This window comes from Phyllostomus discolor, chromosome 7, assembly GCF_004126475.2.
Source record: "Phyllostomus discolor isolate MPI-MPIP mPhyDis1 chromosome 7, mPhyDis1.pri.v3, whole genome shotgun sequence".
Classification (NCBI taxonomy): Eukaryota; Metazoa; Chordata; class Mammalia; order Chiroptera; family Phyllostomidae; genus Phyllostomus; species Phyllostomus discolor.
The window spans coordinates 28,285,749-28,301,421 of record NC_040909.2 but is presented as its reverse complement, the minus strand read 5'-3'; the positions used below and the strand labels follow the sequence as shown (position 1 = coordinate 28,301,421).

At 41.0% G+C, this 15,673-nt stretch overlaps 1 protein-coding gene across 1 annotated transcript in view; it reads right to left on the bottom strand.

The window, feature by feature from the left end:
- COL6A6 (collagen type VI alpha 6 chain) overlaps positions 1-15,673 on the bottom strand; it is a 135,291-nt gene that overhangs the window by 78,193 nt on the left and 41,425 nt on the right. The window contains exons 8-12 of the mRNA XM_028517855.2: positions 14,337-14,912; positions 11,851-12,420; positions 4,480-4,823; positions 4,317-4,395; positions 486-640 (exon numbers count right to left, since the gene is read on the bottom strand). Of these exons, the coding sequence (XP_028373656.2) occupies positions 486-640; positions 4,317-4,395; positions 4,480-4,823; positions 11,851-12,420; positions 14,337-14,912 (1,724 nt within the window). The remainder of the gene's footprint in view (positions 1-485; positions 641-4,316; positions 4,396-4,479; positions 4,824-11,850; positions 12,421-14,336; positions 14,913-15,673) is intronic.

Sequence of the window (15,673 nt, the reverse complement as noted above, 5' to 3'; positions counted from 1 at the left end):
CACGAGGGATGTGAAAACCGGCTGGCTGAGGGAGCTGCTGATTGCCTCCTAAGTCTCAGATTCCCTTTGGCACTTATATTCCTTGACTGTAATTTCAGAGAAGTGTAGCTGCTATTTTTTTTAATTAAATTTAGTAGGGTGACATGGGTGAATGGGATCATGTAGGTTTAAGTATACATTTCCATGATACATGATCTGTATGTTACACTGTGTGCCCACCACCCAAAGTCAAATGTAGGTGCTGTTTAGTTTCTTTTTCTTTCTTCCTTTTCAGCCACGCATATAAATTAAACATGCTTTGACACACCTCTACTATCTTACAGTTCCTTCAAAATACCCTCTTATTTCAGCTATTCACTAATTCAGAAAAGTCTTTCTTCACTTCCAAGTGAAAAAATCATTTCAAATTCATAAGCATAAATATTAAGCCTATACACAAAAGAAATAGAAAATTTGAACTCACCTGCCTTTTCTGAACAACTTACCAGCTGCTTTGACAGTTGGCTCCCAAGATTCCCCATTCCAATAGTGAACTGGGTCTTGTATTCAAATCCTTTCCCAAATTCAATGTAGGGAAGATCAGCCAGGTCACCTGAATCTGTGGCTCCATCCAGAGCGACAGTTATGAGGGCATTCAGGCCTATCCAACACAATGTACAATTCTCCAGGTGAGGAGGGCTTGTTATTTTAATCTTTGTGCACACGTATCCAAACTGTTATTCTAGGAAAATGGTCGCAAGAGGAACCCTCTTTTCACTGTCCACTTCCCCCCAACCACACACTGTAAAGCTGACAAGTAACAAGACTAATCAGAGAACAAAGGAATTGCGTTTTTCAGAACAAATTAAATTGGAGATGGGAAATGACAACAGTGAGGTAGGGAGTTTAAAAGGGTTCACAGAATACACTCAAGCACAAGGGAATTTATGTATTGAGAAAGTATTCTGAATGTTTGCCACTCAGAGGGAGGGGGTCCATGGCGCAGTAGGGTGGCACCACCTTGGAGCACATCAGAAATGCAGAATCTCAGGCCCCATGGCACTCCTACGGAATCAGAATCTGTGTTTTAATAAAACCCCTAGGTGATTGGTGTGCACATTCAAGTTGGAGGAGCACAGACGTAAATGACCTCATAAGGAGCAGATAATAAATTGTAGAAAGCAAAAGACAGTAAAAGACCTCTTGTCCAGTAATTAGAAACAAATGACACATAAGCACCAAGAGCTGTGGCCGGTGGGCTTTGGGATTGTATAGACCAGGAGAGTTAAAAGAAAACTTTTAGGGACTGACAGGACTGACATATTTTGCAAAGCAGGAACATTACGTAATGGTAGTAATAAAGCTGGCAATCACTAGAGTGGTGGTAACCATAGCAACAGTTGTGCCCTCATTTATGAGCAGCTACTACATGTCTAGAAGTTGCTTAAGTGCTTTACATACATTATCTTATTTGATACAAATACAATTGTATAGGTATACATGATCATGGCTCTATTTTACAGACAGTCAAACTGAGGATTGCAGAGGTTAAATGACTGGCTCAGATGGTATTTTTAGGTTTACACCCAGAGAACCCAATTCCAAAGTCTAGGCCCAAAGGACATTTTAATAACAAAAATGTACTAAGGACATAATCATAAACACCAGTCCTAAAATTGAATAAACTTAGCTTTATAAACACCCGACCCCACTGGTGTAAGTTTTCTCATTTTTGTGATGGACGGGTAAGGGATTCTTTGGATGAGACATGGAAATCAGTGGACTAGAATAAAGAAATGTTCAAGGACTTGACTGAGAGCTAAGAATGCCTTCTGATCTAAGTTTGCATGTGGTTCTGAACAGAGTGAAGGGTAGAAAAGAGGAGAATGCAGAGAATAAAGTTTCAGGGACACATTGGGTAGGCTCAAGTTCTAGGAAAGGGTAACAGAGTGGTCAGCTGAGGTGAAATAAAGGAAGAAACACCAGAGAATGGGGTGACCAAACTGTCCTGGTTTGCATGGACTTTCCTGGCTTTTGTGCTGATAGCCTCTGACTTGTCTCGAGCAAACAGGGACAGTCAGTGACCGTTCCAAAAAGGAAGATGAGGAGAAAAGGGATGATGGGGAGGGCTGGGAGAGACAATGAGGGATGCTGAGTTCATCAATTGGAGTAAATGATTAAGAGAAGGCGTGTTAGTGAATTTATTTATAAGGTGCGGGGAATCTCACATTTGCTTATAAGTTCCCAGGAAACTTAAGCGTTAGGAGAACCATGGAATGGTTGATTTGCAGGAAATGTTCACAGAACTATCATTTGTAACTGCTTGTCTCAGGATAGGGATTCCAATCCTGCTCCTTTCAGAGTCCCACAATAAGTGAATCATATGATCTTAAATACAGTGTCTTCAATTCCTAAAAGTATATTAAGGAAGAAAAGACTTTAAAAAATTGGCAAGATACATAATCACTGGGTAGATTCTAGAGTACTGGATCTTTAAAAATTAAGAGACTAATTCAAACCCCAATCTACATGGATTAGTTATAAAGCCACATCCACCACTGAGGGTCTTTTTCTCCTGGTCTCTTCTAGTTTCATGGTGACTGCAGAGTTAACATGTGTGAAATATAGCAGTTTACAGGAGCTAAAGCTGGGGAGGCTCTCCTAGGTCAATGAGTCATAGGTCCTGTCTTCACCTGAAGTCATGTGTATTTAAATATGGTGACGTCATATTTAGAGCCAGAGCTAGAGATACTCTTTGTTCATTTGATACTTTCCAAAGAACATTATGGCCACCATCCATTTATCTCTTCTCAAACATTCTGAATTTCTGAGGATATGAGAAATCTAGTTTCTGAAGTTGAAATCTATTTATTAAATTTTCCTTGGGAGTTGGAAGAATAAAGGTTGGTCTTAGAAATCTAGGTGTTCTAAGTAAAACTTCCTGGAGAAAACTCTGATGTGGTCTGTAAGAGGTACATCTTTCCTCACAAAAGAAAAGCTGAAATTTAAAAAACAAAACAAAACAAACAAACCCTATCCATCCAAACTAAGCATTCTAAGGTCTTGTTAATTAAAATTTCCACTACAGCTTGTGAAAGAAATGCCAAGACTTGATACAATACAGAGAAAGCAGCTTTAGGAAATAAAGGGCAAAATAAAAAATCCTCACTCTCCAGCTGTAAATTCAGTGAACTTTGCAATTTGTTTAAGATTGGAGAAAGAGAACCAAAGAGCAAAGACAGAATCCACTCAGTGTCTAATAACTAACCTTGGAGGCAGATATCTTAGGTCAGATTCTCTAGAAACAGAGGCCGAGATAGCAATTTGGCTGCACACAAGTTATTGAGAAATGCTCTCAGAACAAAGGGGTGAGGGGAGCAGGACAGGGCAGGAGGGGAGCTGAGCAAGACAGTGTTTCAGCTGCAGTCTAGCACCAGCCTGATCCCATGAGGAACTTCGAGCATAAATTGCCCCATATGCTGCTATTTAGAGGCAAAGATCCAACCCTTTGTATTCTACCTGCTTCCCAGGGGTGGGACAGGGAGCAACCTTCCAGGTGAGGGTCTCCCATTGGCCAAGAGCAATTCCTCAGAGAGGGGGGACCTGGGAGTTGTTAGCAGCTGACACTCACAACTGGAGGCTGGGGCGTCCTGGCTGGAAGAAGGAGGCTGGGTGAGGCACCAACAGCACCCACTTATAGGAAAGATTTTCTCTTCTTTGTCAGACCCAAACATTTGGGTGCATTTTTCTTGCACTGATCCATAAATGTTAGTAGAAACAATAATAATCCAGATTGGGCACCAGTTGTTAAAGCCTAAAGAGTCATGCCAGAGCTGCACAAACTCATAAACACCATGGTGTTGGTCTCTCTGTGGTCCAAGGAAAGGAACTAATTAGAACATCCCAGAACATGAGTCAATTTGTCCAAGAATGCTTGCAACTCTGCAAATTTTAGGAGTGTTACAAGAAAATAATCCCACTCTCTCATTCTTTGGTCAAAGAGAAACACAGGTTCCATTCTGTTGATACTGAAGAAGTAGTAATATTAGATAAGGTGAGGCAGGAACACTCTCCAGAAAAGCTTAGGAAGAACTAATATAGTAATACGAGAGAAAGAATAGGACTTTGTATTCAGTGCTGTTTCATATACATAGGGCCTGAGGAAGAAGGGAGATGCCAGCATATTCTGAGAACTCATTTGCTCCATCAAGTGCATCCACAGTGGAAAGGTTGGAGAATTCAGGATTGAGTGCCTGGACATGGAAGAGCCAGAGTTGAGTTCTGGGGTTAAAAAGTTAATAAACATCCCTTCCTGATACCTCCCCCATGTTCAATACCTTCTTTTCTCAGCTCGTCAGATTTTTGTTCGAGTGTTTCAATGTCATCATCCAATCCATCTGAAAATAAGAGAACTACCTAGGAAAGTATTCAAAAAAGAAACATGAGCGAAAAGGAGGTTGCTGCAGCCACAGACCAACACATAAAATAAAACCGAGTTACCTTGCCTCGGGCAGCCGATTTATTCTGAAATGCATCCCACAGGGAACTCAAGAAGTTTGCGTTGAGAAGAGACGGTCCTTTAACTGTTACATCCTTCAAGCTATTCAGTATGTTTTCACTGTAGATCTCGAACTTGGGTGAATATTTTTCCATGGCGTTGGTCACTTGAAAAGCCACGCTAACCTGGGTCTCCGTGCCCACCTCACAGCTAACCCCATTAAGGGAGCTGATGGCACGTAAGATGTCTTGCAGGTAGGTTTCCACCCAAGATTGACCGTCGAGCAAAGTCTGCCCCTTCTGCTGAGTTGAGATGTCAAATCCTACCACAACATCCACGAAACAATCTAGGGTTCAAGAGAAAAGCATATGTTATTAGATCAAATGATCACCATATTCGACTTAGATGCCATGTCTGAATCAAGGGATTTGGAATTCTTATTTCTATTCCAGTTACAAAGTTGGAAAATAAGAAAGAATATGAGGGAGTCATGGAAGAGGCTCAGAAATACTCTTTCATAACCTGTAAAAGTGTAAGTATATAGTATTATTTTTCACTGGTAGAAAATCTAGAAGATTCTATAATGAAGTTCTGAAAAATTTTCTTGTGGTTATAGGAAAAGCTATGCAGAGTCATTTGAATATCTAAAGTATATTGCAGAAATGCTAATAGTCTAAAAAGCAAATTCATATCATGCTACTTATCAATTCAGGCCATTCAGCAAATACTGAATTATAAGAGAAATATAAAACATTGGCATAGAGAAAGTCATTTAGAAAAAGAAGTCACAAAAAACTTGTCTAAAGGAATGGTTTTGATGATTTATCTTTCCAAAAGGCACCTGTTTCCTCTTTTTGTCCTCTAAAATCCATTCAGAAAAGGAAAATTACAAAGAGAAACAAATGCTCCAACAGATCCTTTGAGATCTTGTGTGGTTTAAGCCCCACAGGTGAAGGCCCTGGCACTGAACTACCTGTACTTAACCTTGTCAAAGAAAGTGCTGCCTTCAGAGCTCAGCCACTCACAAAGGCAAAGCCAATGCCATTTGGGGTTCAAGTACTACTCAAAGAGGGTATTACATTTAAAATGCTTTGCTGCTATACTTATTCACTCCAGGGACATTTTCTGGCCGGACCTCCCCGGCCAGAAAACCATTCAGTAACCAAAATGTTTACCTTCCAGAAAAACAGCTTTTTGCAAAAAAAAAAAACACTGACAGAAATGCCAAAATGTCACTGAATAATCTTGGGAACTGTCCCCTGTAGAAATTGAGTACTTTAATTTTTTGTTTGGATTACTGAAAGGACAAACTCTAGTAAATAAGTTCCTTGTGCTTCTTTAACCAATTCCAGTTGACAAATAATTCCATAATAATGTGATCCAAGGAATAGAATTGGGGGAGCAAATCCAGTTAGCAGCCATGCATCTAAATACGATTGGAGGAATGAGGCCACACTAAACATATGGTCTCTTACGTAATGGCCTTGCAAACTCTACAGAGACAACTGCTCTGGAATCAGGAGACTTCGAAGTTAATAAGAGGCAGGGATCATTCGGGAATTGAGCTAGCAGGCTAAAATTGGATTTGCCAAAAGAAATGAAGGATTAAATGAGGGTAGCAGGAGTGAGAACAGGAGTAATAAGTGCAAGGAAAATTAAGAAGCTAATCCACAGAACTGGCTCTAGAGGATGATAAAAAGGAGAAGTAAAGCCAGTGTTCTAAGCATTTGACTAGTCTTTGCACCCAGCATGTGGAAGCCTGGAGGAGAGAGGTCTTTGAGTGGGAAGGCACAAAGCTCTATGTTAGTGATGTGCTAGTCACAACCCTGTTATCACTAAATAACTTGGCAAGTTCTTTTAACCTCTCTGGGCATTAATTTTCTTTCCTATGAAAATAAGATTACATGTTTCAAAATAAAAATACAAAGAACATAAAAAGATTGGAATGACAGTTACAGTCTCACGGTTCATTGCCAGACCCAAAAGCTCATTTTAATTAACTGATTCATAAAGAAAGTCCTTAATTGGAGTTGATGATGGCAGATGCTTATTAAAAAATACTGTCAAGAGGGTAGGCTATATTAATAAAACTAGAAGACAGATTTATTTTTTGTTTTTCAAGTACAGTTGTCTCCATTTTTCCACCACCACTTTCCCCTGCCACACACCTCACCTCCTCCCACCCTCAATCCTTCCCCTCTTTGGCTTTGCCTATTGGTCCTTTATACATGTTTCTTGACAATCCTTCCCCTGTTTCCCCTGTTCCCCCCTCCCCACTCCCTTCTGGTTACTGTTTTTTAACAGTAACTCCCTTCAGTTTGTTTTTTATTTCAATGTCTTGCTTGCTTGTTTGTTTTGTTGATTAGGTTCCACTTATAGGTGAGATCATACGATATTTGTATTTCACTACCTGGCTTATTTCACTTAGCATCATGCTCTCCACTTCCAGCCATGCTGTTGCAAAGGGTAGAAGCTCCTTCTTTCTTTCTGCTGCATAGTATTCCATTGTGTAAATGTACCACAGTTTTTTGACCCACTTATTTACTGATGGGCACCTAGGTTACTTCCAGCACTTGGCTATTGTAAATTGTGCTGCTATGAATATTGGGGTGCTTAGGTTCTTTTGAATTGATGTTTCAGGATTCTTATGGTATATTGCCAGCAGTGGAGTTGCCAGGTCAAAAGGCAGTTCCATTTTTTGTTTTGAGGAAATTCCATTCTGTTTTCCACAGTGGCTGCACCTGTCAGCATTCCCACCAACAATGCACTAGGGTTCCCTTTTCTCCACAACCTCTCTAACACTTGTTTGTTGATTTGTTAATTATCGCTGTTCTGACCGGTGTGAAGTGGTATCTCATTGGGGTTATAATTTGCATGTCTTTGATGGCTAGTGATGTTGAGCATCTTTCATATATCTCTGGGCCCTCTGCATGTTCTCCTTGGAGGAGTGTCCGTTCAGGTCCTTTGCCCACTTTTTAATTGGGTTGTTGGTCTTCCTGGAGTGGAGTCGTGTGAGTTCTTTACATACTTTGGAGATCAAACCAACAAGAGGTAGTCTTGATTCTTTGGCTATCTAATTATGTCTCCATGCTGCCCCCCCCCCAAAAAAAAAAAACAGGACTTTAACATCCTGAGAACTGCCTGCTCTTCTCTAGGTAGTCAGAACAGCCAGGCTCAAAGAAAAATCAGGAACATTAGTACAAACAAAGGTTAAAAAACCAAACAAACAAAACCCTCAGACTTTGGAGTTTAGTTGCTTAGGGGAGTTTGGTGTATCTTAAGACATTACATTTGAATATGGCTCTAAATGTTGCTAAAATATTAAAGTTCCTAAACCAAGGAACTCTTGGTCAATTGCCCTGTGAACTAACCTCATCACTCCATGTATTTTACATTTATAAGATCACTTCAATATGCCCTCTGCAAACTCTGTGACAGTTACTAATGCTCATTAAACACTTACCACACACTTTCTGTTCATGATCTCACGTATCCTTATGAAACACAGACTAAGCAGGAACTCCTCTGCTGAAGAGGCCACTGTGACAGAACAGCCTGCACACTGTTGTTATTACTACTGCCTCACAGTTATTACTAGATCTGAATTCCAAGCGTGGAGGCTTGTCTGGAGTCCATATGCCAACCACCTTACTTTACCACTTTCTGGGTAGCCAGTGATGATAGGTCAGGAAGGTTCCTAGTTCTACTACTGGATTGTGAGGTTGGAAGTGACAGCTTAACAGTGGGTGGTTTCCTCAGGGAGCAGCAGCTTGTGGGAACAATGTCAAGGTAGAGACCCGTGATATCTTAGGTTCCAGATATAAACTGGTGAAGCAGAACACTGAGGCACTACTTTTTCAGAACATCGGCATCAGACACTCTAGACAACAACCATATTAAGAAAACAGGCAGCGTAATTTAACAACAAAAAAACTGGATTGGAGTCAGACAGACCTAGCTTTCAAAATTTGCTTAGTCTGTTACTTCCTGTACGTTCTGGGTCAAGTTAGCAATATTCCATTGAATCCCACTTTCCTCATTTATAATTGGGAATAAAAATATAAACCATATAAGGTTTGGGGAGACTAATGAGATAATGCACTTAAAGTGCTCAGAGCACCATGCCTGACCTTCATAGATGCTCAAGAAATATTGATCCTTAGTCACTTCCCTCCATCTCCATCATGAGTGAGAAAAACTAAAAAGGGACAGTGATGTCTCCCAAGTTAAGCATATTTTAATAAAAGCAAAGCTAGATAGATGTTCAGGCTGTGAGTGTGGTTCGCTTTGAGCCACACCAGGCTACCCTCTGATTTCCCTGAGTTCAGAGTTTACAGTTTAAGAAGAACAGGCATCCTCTAATATATTTCACATGCCTTTGAAGCTTTATCAGCATTCATTCCAGCCTCATCGGTCCTCAGCCCACAGCTTGGCTACAAAGGCATCACATTCTTGTTTGCTGTGGTAATGACTTCAAGTTTATCTTGGAGTTCTTTTCTTTTTCTTTCTCCCTTTCTTTCTCCCTTTCTTTCTTTCTTCTTTCTTTCTTTCTTTCTTTCTTTCTTTCTTTCTTTCTTTCTTTCTTTCTTTCTTTCTTTCTTCTTCCTTTTATTTATTTATTTTTGCATGCATGACTATTTCCTTTAAAGCTCACTCACTCACTACTTGGAGCATAGACCCCTGGCTTTGACTTTCCATGTGGTTTTCTTTTAGTCTCCCAAGTAGAGACTAACTAGATGGCTCCAAGATAACGTTCTCCCCCTAATAATTGTAATAGGTACTCCATGTGAAACTGGAAGTTAATGTGGTAGGTTTGCCTGAGATCACCAGGCACATTCCAAGGGATGAGGAGATCATGAAGCAGGATTTAGAAAGACAATCATCCCTGGTCAATTATGGGACTCAAGCTTTAGCCTACACATTGGGTCTTATAAAAGACTTGAAGTTCAGAAGAACATTTTTGGAGAGTTGCTGATGTGTGGTGAGCTCTCTAAACCACATACACACGTATTCAAGGAAAGGGGGTAATTTCCTCTTTAAGTCAAGAGAGAGGAGCTTTAAGAGATAACTTGGAGATGACACAAGCCTTGACAGTCTAAAGAATGAGACACAGGATGGCATGCTGCTGTCTCTGCAAAGGAGAGACGGCCACGCTAGGGGTGGGGGGCACATAACTTCCAGTGTTTATCAGGGACATTGGTGTTATTGTTTCCCTTGGAACTTCCGTGGTTACATGTGAGAAAAAGTTGTTGTGGGCTCCTTGATTTCCTGTCCAATAAGGCTATTCCTGGAGGGGCATAATAAAGCTGAAGGCATCACCAGAAGACCAGAGGCTGAGAAAGGCATAAGGGAACATCTGGAATTGAGACAAGCTTATGTACCTCGAGGAAACTATGGTGGAAAGATCCCCTGAGAAATGTGCTTTGGTGAGGCTGGAGGTGATGGTGGGCAGGTGGGAAAATCTTTGAAGGATCTAAGGATGAACCCAACTTTAGACATGGGCTATCATCAAAGAAAACCAATTCTTGACAAGTGCCATCAAGCACCAACTTCCCTGTAGCTCTTTAGCTCTTCTCCCTTCCCTAGCCCATTCTGGGGAGGCCAGAAAGCATGGTGAGCAAGAAGAGGACAGGGTCTGGGAGAAGAAGGTAGGTGGGAACAATGGGTAAAACATCAACCACATGTGACCTCGTCTCTGTGACAAGTGAGCAACCTGTGGCAGGTTGGGAAAGCAAAGTGACCTTGAATGAAGTTTAGAGTTACAACAGTTATAATGGGATGGACACATTAACCAGCAAGAAGAGGTTCACTTATCTCCTAAAAGTAAGTGGGGGTAAGAGAAGAGCTGGCCCCCATAAATAAACTTAATGGGTCAGTGGTAGACAAAAATAGAGTACTTTATAATCATATCTCTGGTGTCATGCTTATTCAAAGTATGAGGGGAGAAACCCCCACAACTGGAATTATCTTCTGGAGGGTGGGTCCCTTGTACAGGCTTCCCCCACTAGGTGAATGTTCTAGGAACCCATCAGTATCAGTGTACCACTTGGCATTGTTGTGAGAGGCTGTGTGTGGCTTCAGTGGATTTCTTTTGAAGACTCTTTCAATGCATTTGCCCATTTCATGATGGGTGATTTATGTGAGCACCTGCCCACAGTGCACTGAGTGTTCAGCAGTTTTTGACCAAAAAACCAGCATGATCCCCATGCTGCACCCTCTCTGTTCACACGATATCACCCTGAGTGACTTATTTTTGGTTTCCCCTGGATGAAAAAAGTCCTCAAAGAGGAACGTTTTACCATTGTAGAAGAGGGGAAACAAAAAATGGCAGAAGCACTAAAAGGCATCAAAATCAAAAAGTGTTTCAAAACCTGTTTTGAGCAGTGGAAAAAATGTCTCAATAGGTGTATTATATCAAATGGAGAGTATGGTGGAGGTGACTGAAGTTTAACATGTAAGAATAAATGCACAATTTTTAATAAGCAAATTCCTGGGCATTTGGGGTCCTCCCTTGGAAAGTTTAACTAGGCATTTTCTCATTTAAGCTTCACGATGATTGTTTTTAAATTTTATTTTAATCATTGTTCAGGTACACTAGGTGCTGCTACTGTTCACATCATACAGATGAGAAAATTAAACTTACAGAAGGTAAGAAACCTGTCCAAGAAAAAGTGGCCATCGAGCAGGGATTTGTAGCAGAATGTCTGTCTCTGGAGCTGCCTCTTAACAACTGTACAAGCTTTTCTCTCCCTGGTGAGAATCCAGGGTTGGTGTTTACCATGGGTAATTATACAGAATCACGGCCAACATTCTGGGTGCATTTATAAAAACAGAAAAAGTTATCTTTTCTTCAAAACCTTTCCTCCCATCTGTTGGAAAAGAAAAATCACAATGTGCAGAATTTCAAACAGTTACTAATTTCTGCAGTAAAGTTTCATAGTAAAGATATAAACCTCTAAACTCATCCCCTACATCCCTGTACCACGGCCCTCAGGCCCCATTGCTAGGCAACCAAAGCCTGTCAAATAGTTTATTTCTTTGGTATATGTTCTCCAGCCTCTGAAACCAACAAGATTATACACAAAGGCTTTTCCTCACACCTTCTAAAATGGAAAGATTCCCATTCACAAAGGGGACATGCTCTCCCAGCAGACAGAGAAAAAAGGCAAGTCTTTCAGAAGCCCTGTTTCTCAATCCACAAGTCAACAAAATAAAACAAAACAACATAAAAAACACTTGGTAACTGTGAAAAGTTCAACTGGAAATCCAGAGGCACCAGTCTGAAGTCTCCCACCAGCTGCAAACAGAGCTTGAGGACACTGTGAATGAAGACAGGGGAGGAGTGAATATGAGGGACACATTTGAATACTTACTGCTCTCACCACCCGAAGTACAGATGTTGCGAACTATCCTCTTCTTGACCTTACGCAGTTCATCGAAGTTATCAACTGTAAGTTTTTTACTTGCAGTCCCAGTGATCTGAATAAGTTGCTGGTCATCCACTTTCCCGATGCCCACAGTGTAGATGTCGATGCCTTTGTGTCTTAGGTCTTCAGCGGCCTGAGCCACCTCATCTTGGGACTGGCCATCTGTGAGGACCAGCAGCACCTGTGGGGTACCTGCATTTATCCGGCTGCCCATGTGTGGCTGGAAGTAATGCCCCACATTCTGGAGTGCAGCGCCGATGTGTGTGTTTCCAAAGAGCTGCTTGATGTTTTCAATCTGCAATGATATCTCCTTTTTGCCTGTGAACCTCCCCAGTAGGAACTCCAGACGATAGCTATCGCTAAACTGGGCAGCTCCTATGCGCACTCTGTTGGTGCTGACGTCAAAGTCTTGAATGAGGGATGCCAAGAACGCCTTCATCTTCTTGAAGTCTTCCGGATCAATGCTAGTGGAGCCATCCAGGAGGAAAACGAGATCTACTTGTTCAATTTCACAATCTATAAGGACAAGGAAAGGGAACAACAAAAAGAGATTAGATTGTTGTTCTTTATTTCACCCAACCAGAGTAAATGAAATGTGTGTGGTTATATAGAAATGGTATTTCTGAAAGTGATTTCTTATCTTATGATGCCCTGTGGTCACATTAATTGGAGAAAAAACAAAAGCAATTGTTTTGTAAAGGTTCCCCAGGCATGAACAGCTCTCCCATCTCTCTGTGCTGCTTTTAGCTTTTCCATTTGACCTTATTCCACCATTTTTCTTCCCCAAGGTGATGGAGAATGGGTGGGGGGGCAGGGTGGTGCTACAGAGAACTTGTCCTTACCTGCAATCTAGCCTTCTGGAAAACCCAGTGAAAGCACCAGCATAGCAAGGAAAAACAAAATAGCACACATCCATTTAGAGATTCAGACCAAGAAACATGGTCTGGAGTACTGACTTGGCCTCCCTGACTGGTGGAGCCAGTAAGTACTTTTGTTTATTAACACAAATTGAAGTTTTAAAATCATGCCATCTGACCTATATCTCATTTTCCACTTTATCAGCTTCCTTTCAGGCACATATTGGTAAAAATATCCACTTGAGAATAATGTTTTTGAACAAACAATGCAGTATAGTTTAGAGGTGCTTCCTTGGTATTGAAACAGAAAGACTATGAAAGACCATGGCCAGTGAATGAGTTACGCTTGGCACGGGTCTTCCTTAGCCTTCTGGTAAGCATTAACATTTCCCTGAAGTCTCCAGAGCCCTCACCACTGACCTAACTCACATCTCATGTCAGCCTTGTGAAAAAGTAAAGGTGTCTGGGAGTCGCATGGCTGAGACATGCAGAAGAGAGATAAAAAGAAATATGATAACTAGGTTCTTCAGGAATTGGTTAACTTACTAAATTTCTTTGTTTCGGATTCAAGTGAAGGAAATAAAGTACTTTTTTCCTGCCCAAGGGAATACTTCTCATTAAGAAAATGCAGTATCAACTTCTACAGTGAACTTAAAAAGGACAAATCAAATTTTAGGCACTGGCTGCCAGAAGGCAGGAGATCTGTCCTAGTCTTCAGTAAGACCCACAAAGATTGTTGGTTTTGTGAAAGAGAAAGATGGTAGGTGCATTCTTGGGAGGCCATGCATATGAAAACCAGAAAAGTTAATTTTTAAAAAGAATTGCACCAACATGGTGGAATCCTAGATTAATAGCAATTCATCTAATAAAAAATACTCAGTATTTTTAGTATAATACTCTTAATAAATATAAGGAATTTTAATACATTATGATCTCCCTTTGAAATGGTGTGAAATGACATTGAATGAATACATGCATACATACATATGTGTATATATGCATGCATGCATACATACATACATACATGTGGCAATGCAATCTCCAGATGCTAGAATAGAAACACAGCATCCAGAGCAAAGTCTTACTGTACTCTGCCCTGGAAACATCTGGGGTTGGAATAGAAGGTTTGTTACTGGGCTCCGTGTCTTAAACAAGCTTGTGTCATAATAGAAATAGGTGAAGGAACTGGAGACTCATAGCCTGGAGGAGAGAAGACTTCAGGAAATGATCACTGATTATTAGGAAGAGATGGAATCTGATTTCTTGTGTAAAGAGCAGGAAAAAAAACTAATGGATGGAAATGACATGGAAACAAATTTGTGCTCGAATAAATAAAGCTTACTAAAAAACAAAACAAAACAATGAATTCCCCATTGTTAGGAGAGCGTAGGCCAGAGTGAGTAGGAATGTTGTAGAATGCATTCTTCCTTGGGGAGGAGGGTGCGTGCAATGCCCTACTAAACAATCAGTGCTGCTCCTCCCCTGTTTGGAGAGCTTTGCTCCTGAGGGGCATTGCTTTCTCCCTCATTGGGACCTCTGCTGACCATTAAGAAAAATCTAATCGACAAACCTTACCTACTTGTGAAGTGTTACACACACTGGCTGACACATTTGAAAATATCCCCTTCAGGCCTCCAAAAGTCTCCACGAAGAAGTACTTGTCACTCGACCCTGCCATGGCTAGCAGCTCCACAGGGTTGGCACCAGCGATCCCCACAGCCAGGATGAGAATGCCTTTGTCTCTCAAGGCCTTGGCTGTGGCATTGAGCTTTACTGCATCATTGGAATCCCCATCGGTGATCACAATGAGGACTTGGGGGACCCCTTGGTGCAGGCGGCTGCCCCGGGCGTCAGTGAACATGTGGTCTGAGAAGTCCAGGGCCTTGGCAGTGTAGGTGCTGCCCCCCTTGGGCTGGTCATTCTGCAGCGCTGAAATCACCTTCGATTTTGTGTCGAGGTCATCCAGGTAAAACAGCACCTCCGGGTCACCAGCATACTTCATGGCCCCAAACCGGACCTGGTTCTTGCCAACGTTAGCTTTTTTCACCAAGTCTATCATGAAATCCTTCATGATATTATATTCATTGTTGTCAATGCTGCCAGAGCTGTCAATTACAAATACGACATCTAGAACTTCAAATCGCTTGCACTCTAAGAGGAGAAAGGAAAACCATGAGATTAGCTTTGGACATCATGGGAGACTCACCTGCCCCCTCCTGCTTTTTAATTGTGTCTCCTTTCCATGGGATCAAGCTGTATATTAGAATGCCCATTCTTCAGATAACATACACAATACACATATATTTGTGTCACCTGTATGTAGTAATACCCAATTAGGTGAGTTTTTAGAACAACTCTGATGTAAAGTGAAGCCTTCTGTTGGGGGTGGGAGAGAGAACATGTTTTTGGACTGGAAGAAAAAAATCACAATACTATGGAAATTTCCCTGTATAAACAGTTCCTTCAACATGTGCTTTCATTTATACAAATTTGTCTGTTTAAGCCACAAGGTTCATGAGATTTTATTCTTAAGATAAACCTTGGGGAATATGACCAAGTGAAAATAAATTTGGCAACACTGTATATTTTTTTCATGGTTATATGATAGCTGATACTCAAGGTTACATTTTTTCCCCACTTGACATTCTGGAAACATTATCTATTTTCATTATTGAGCCTCCTCATAGAAATAACCCCATTTTGCTCTTAGACCAACTAAGGTGTCCTAGCATGACACTCCCATGAACTTTTTGTTCCTTGGGTCAATCCATGGAAAAGTAAAACAGAAAAGACCCAATTAATACTTGATCCATGTGTATGTAGTATATTCTGTCTACAAGTGCAGAGTTCTAAACGCCAACTCATACGTCCTGGAGAAGTGAAATTGTTAGGTGTTTAGTGATTTAGTCCTC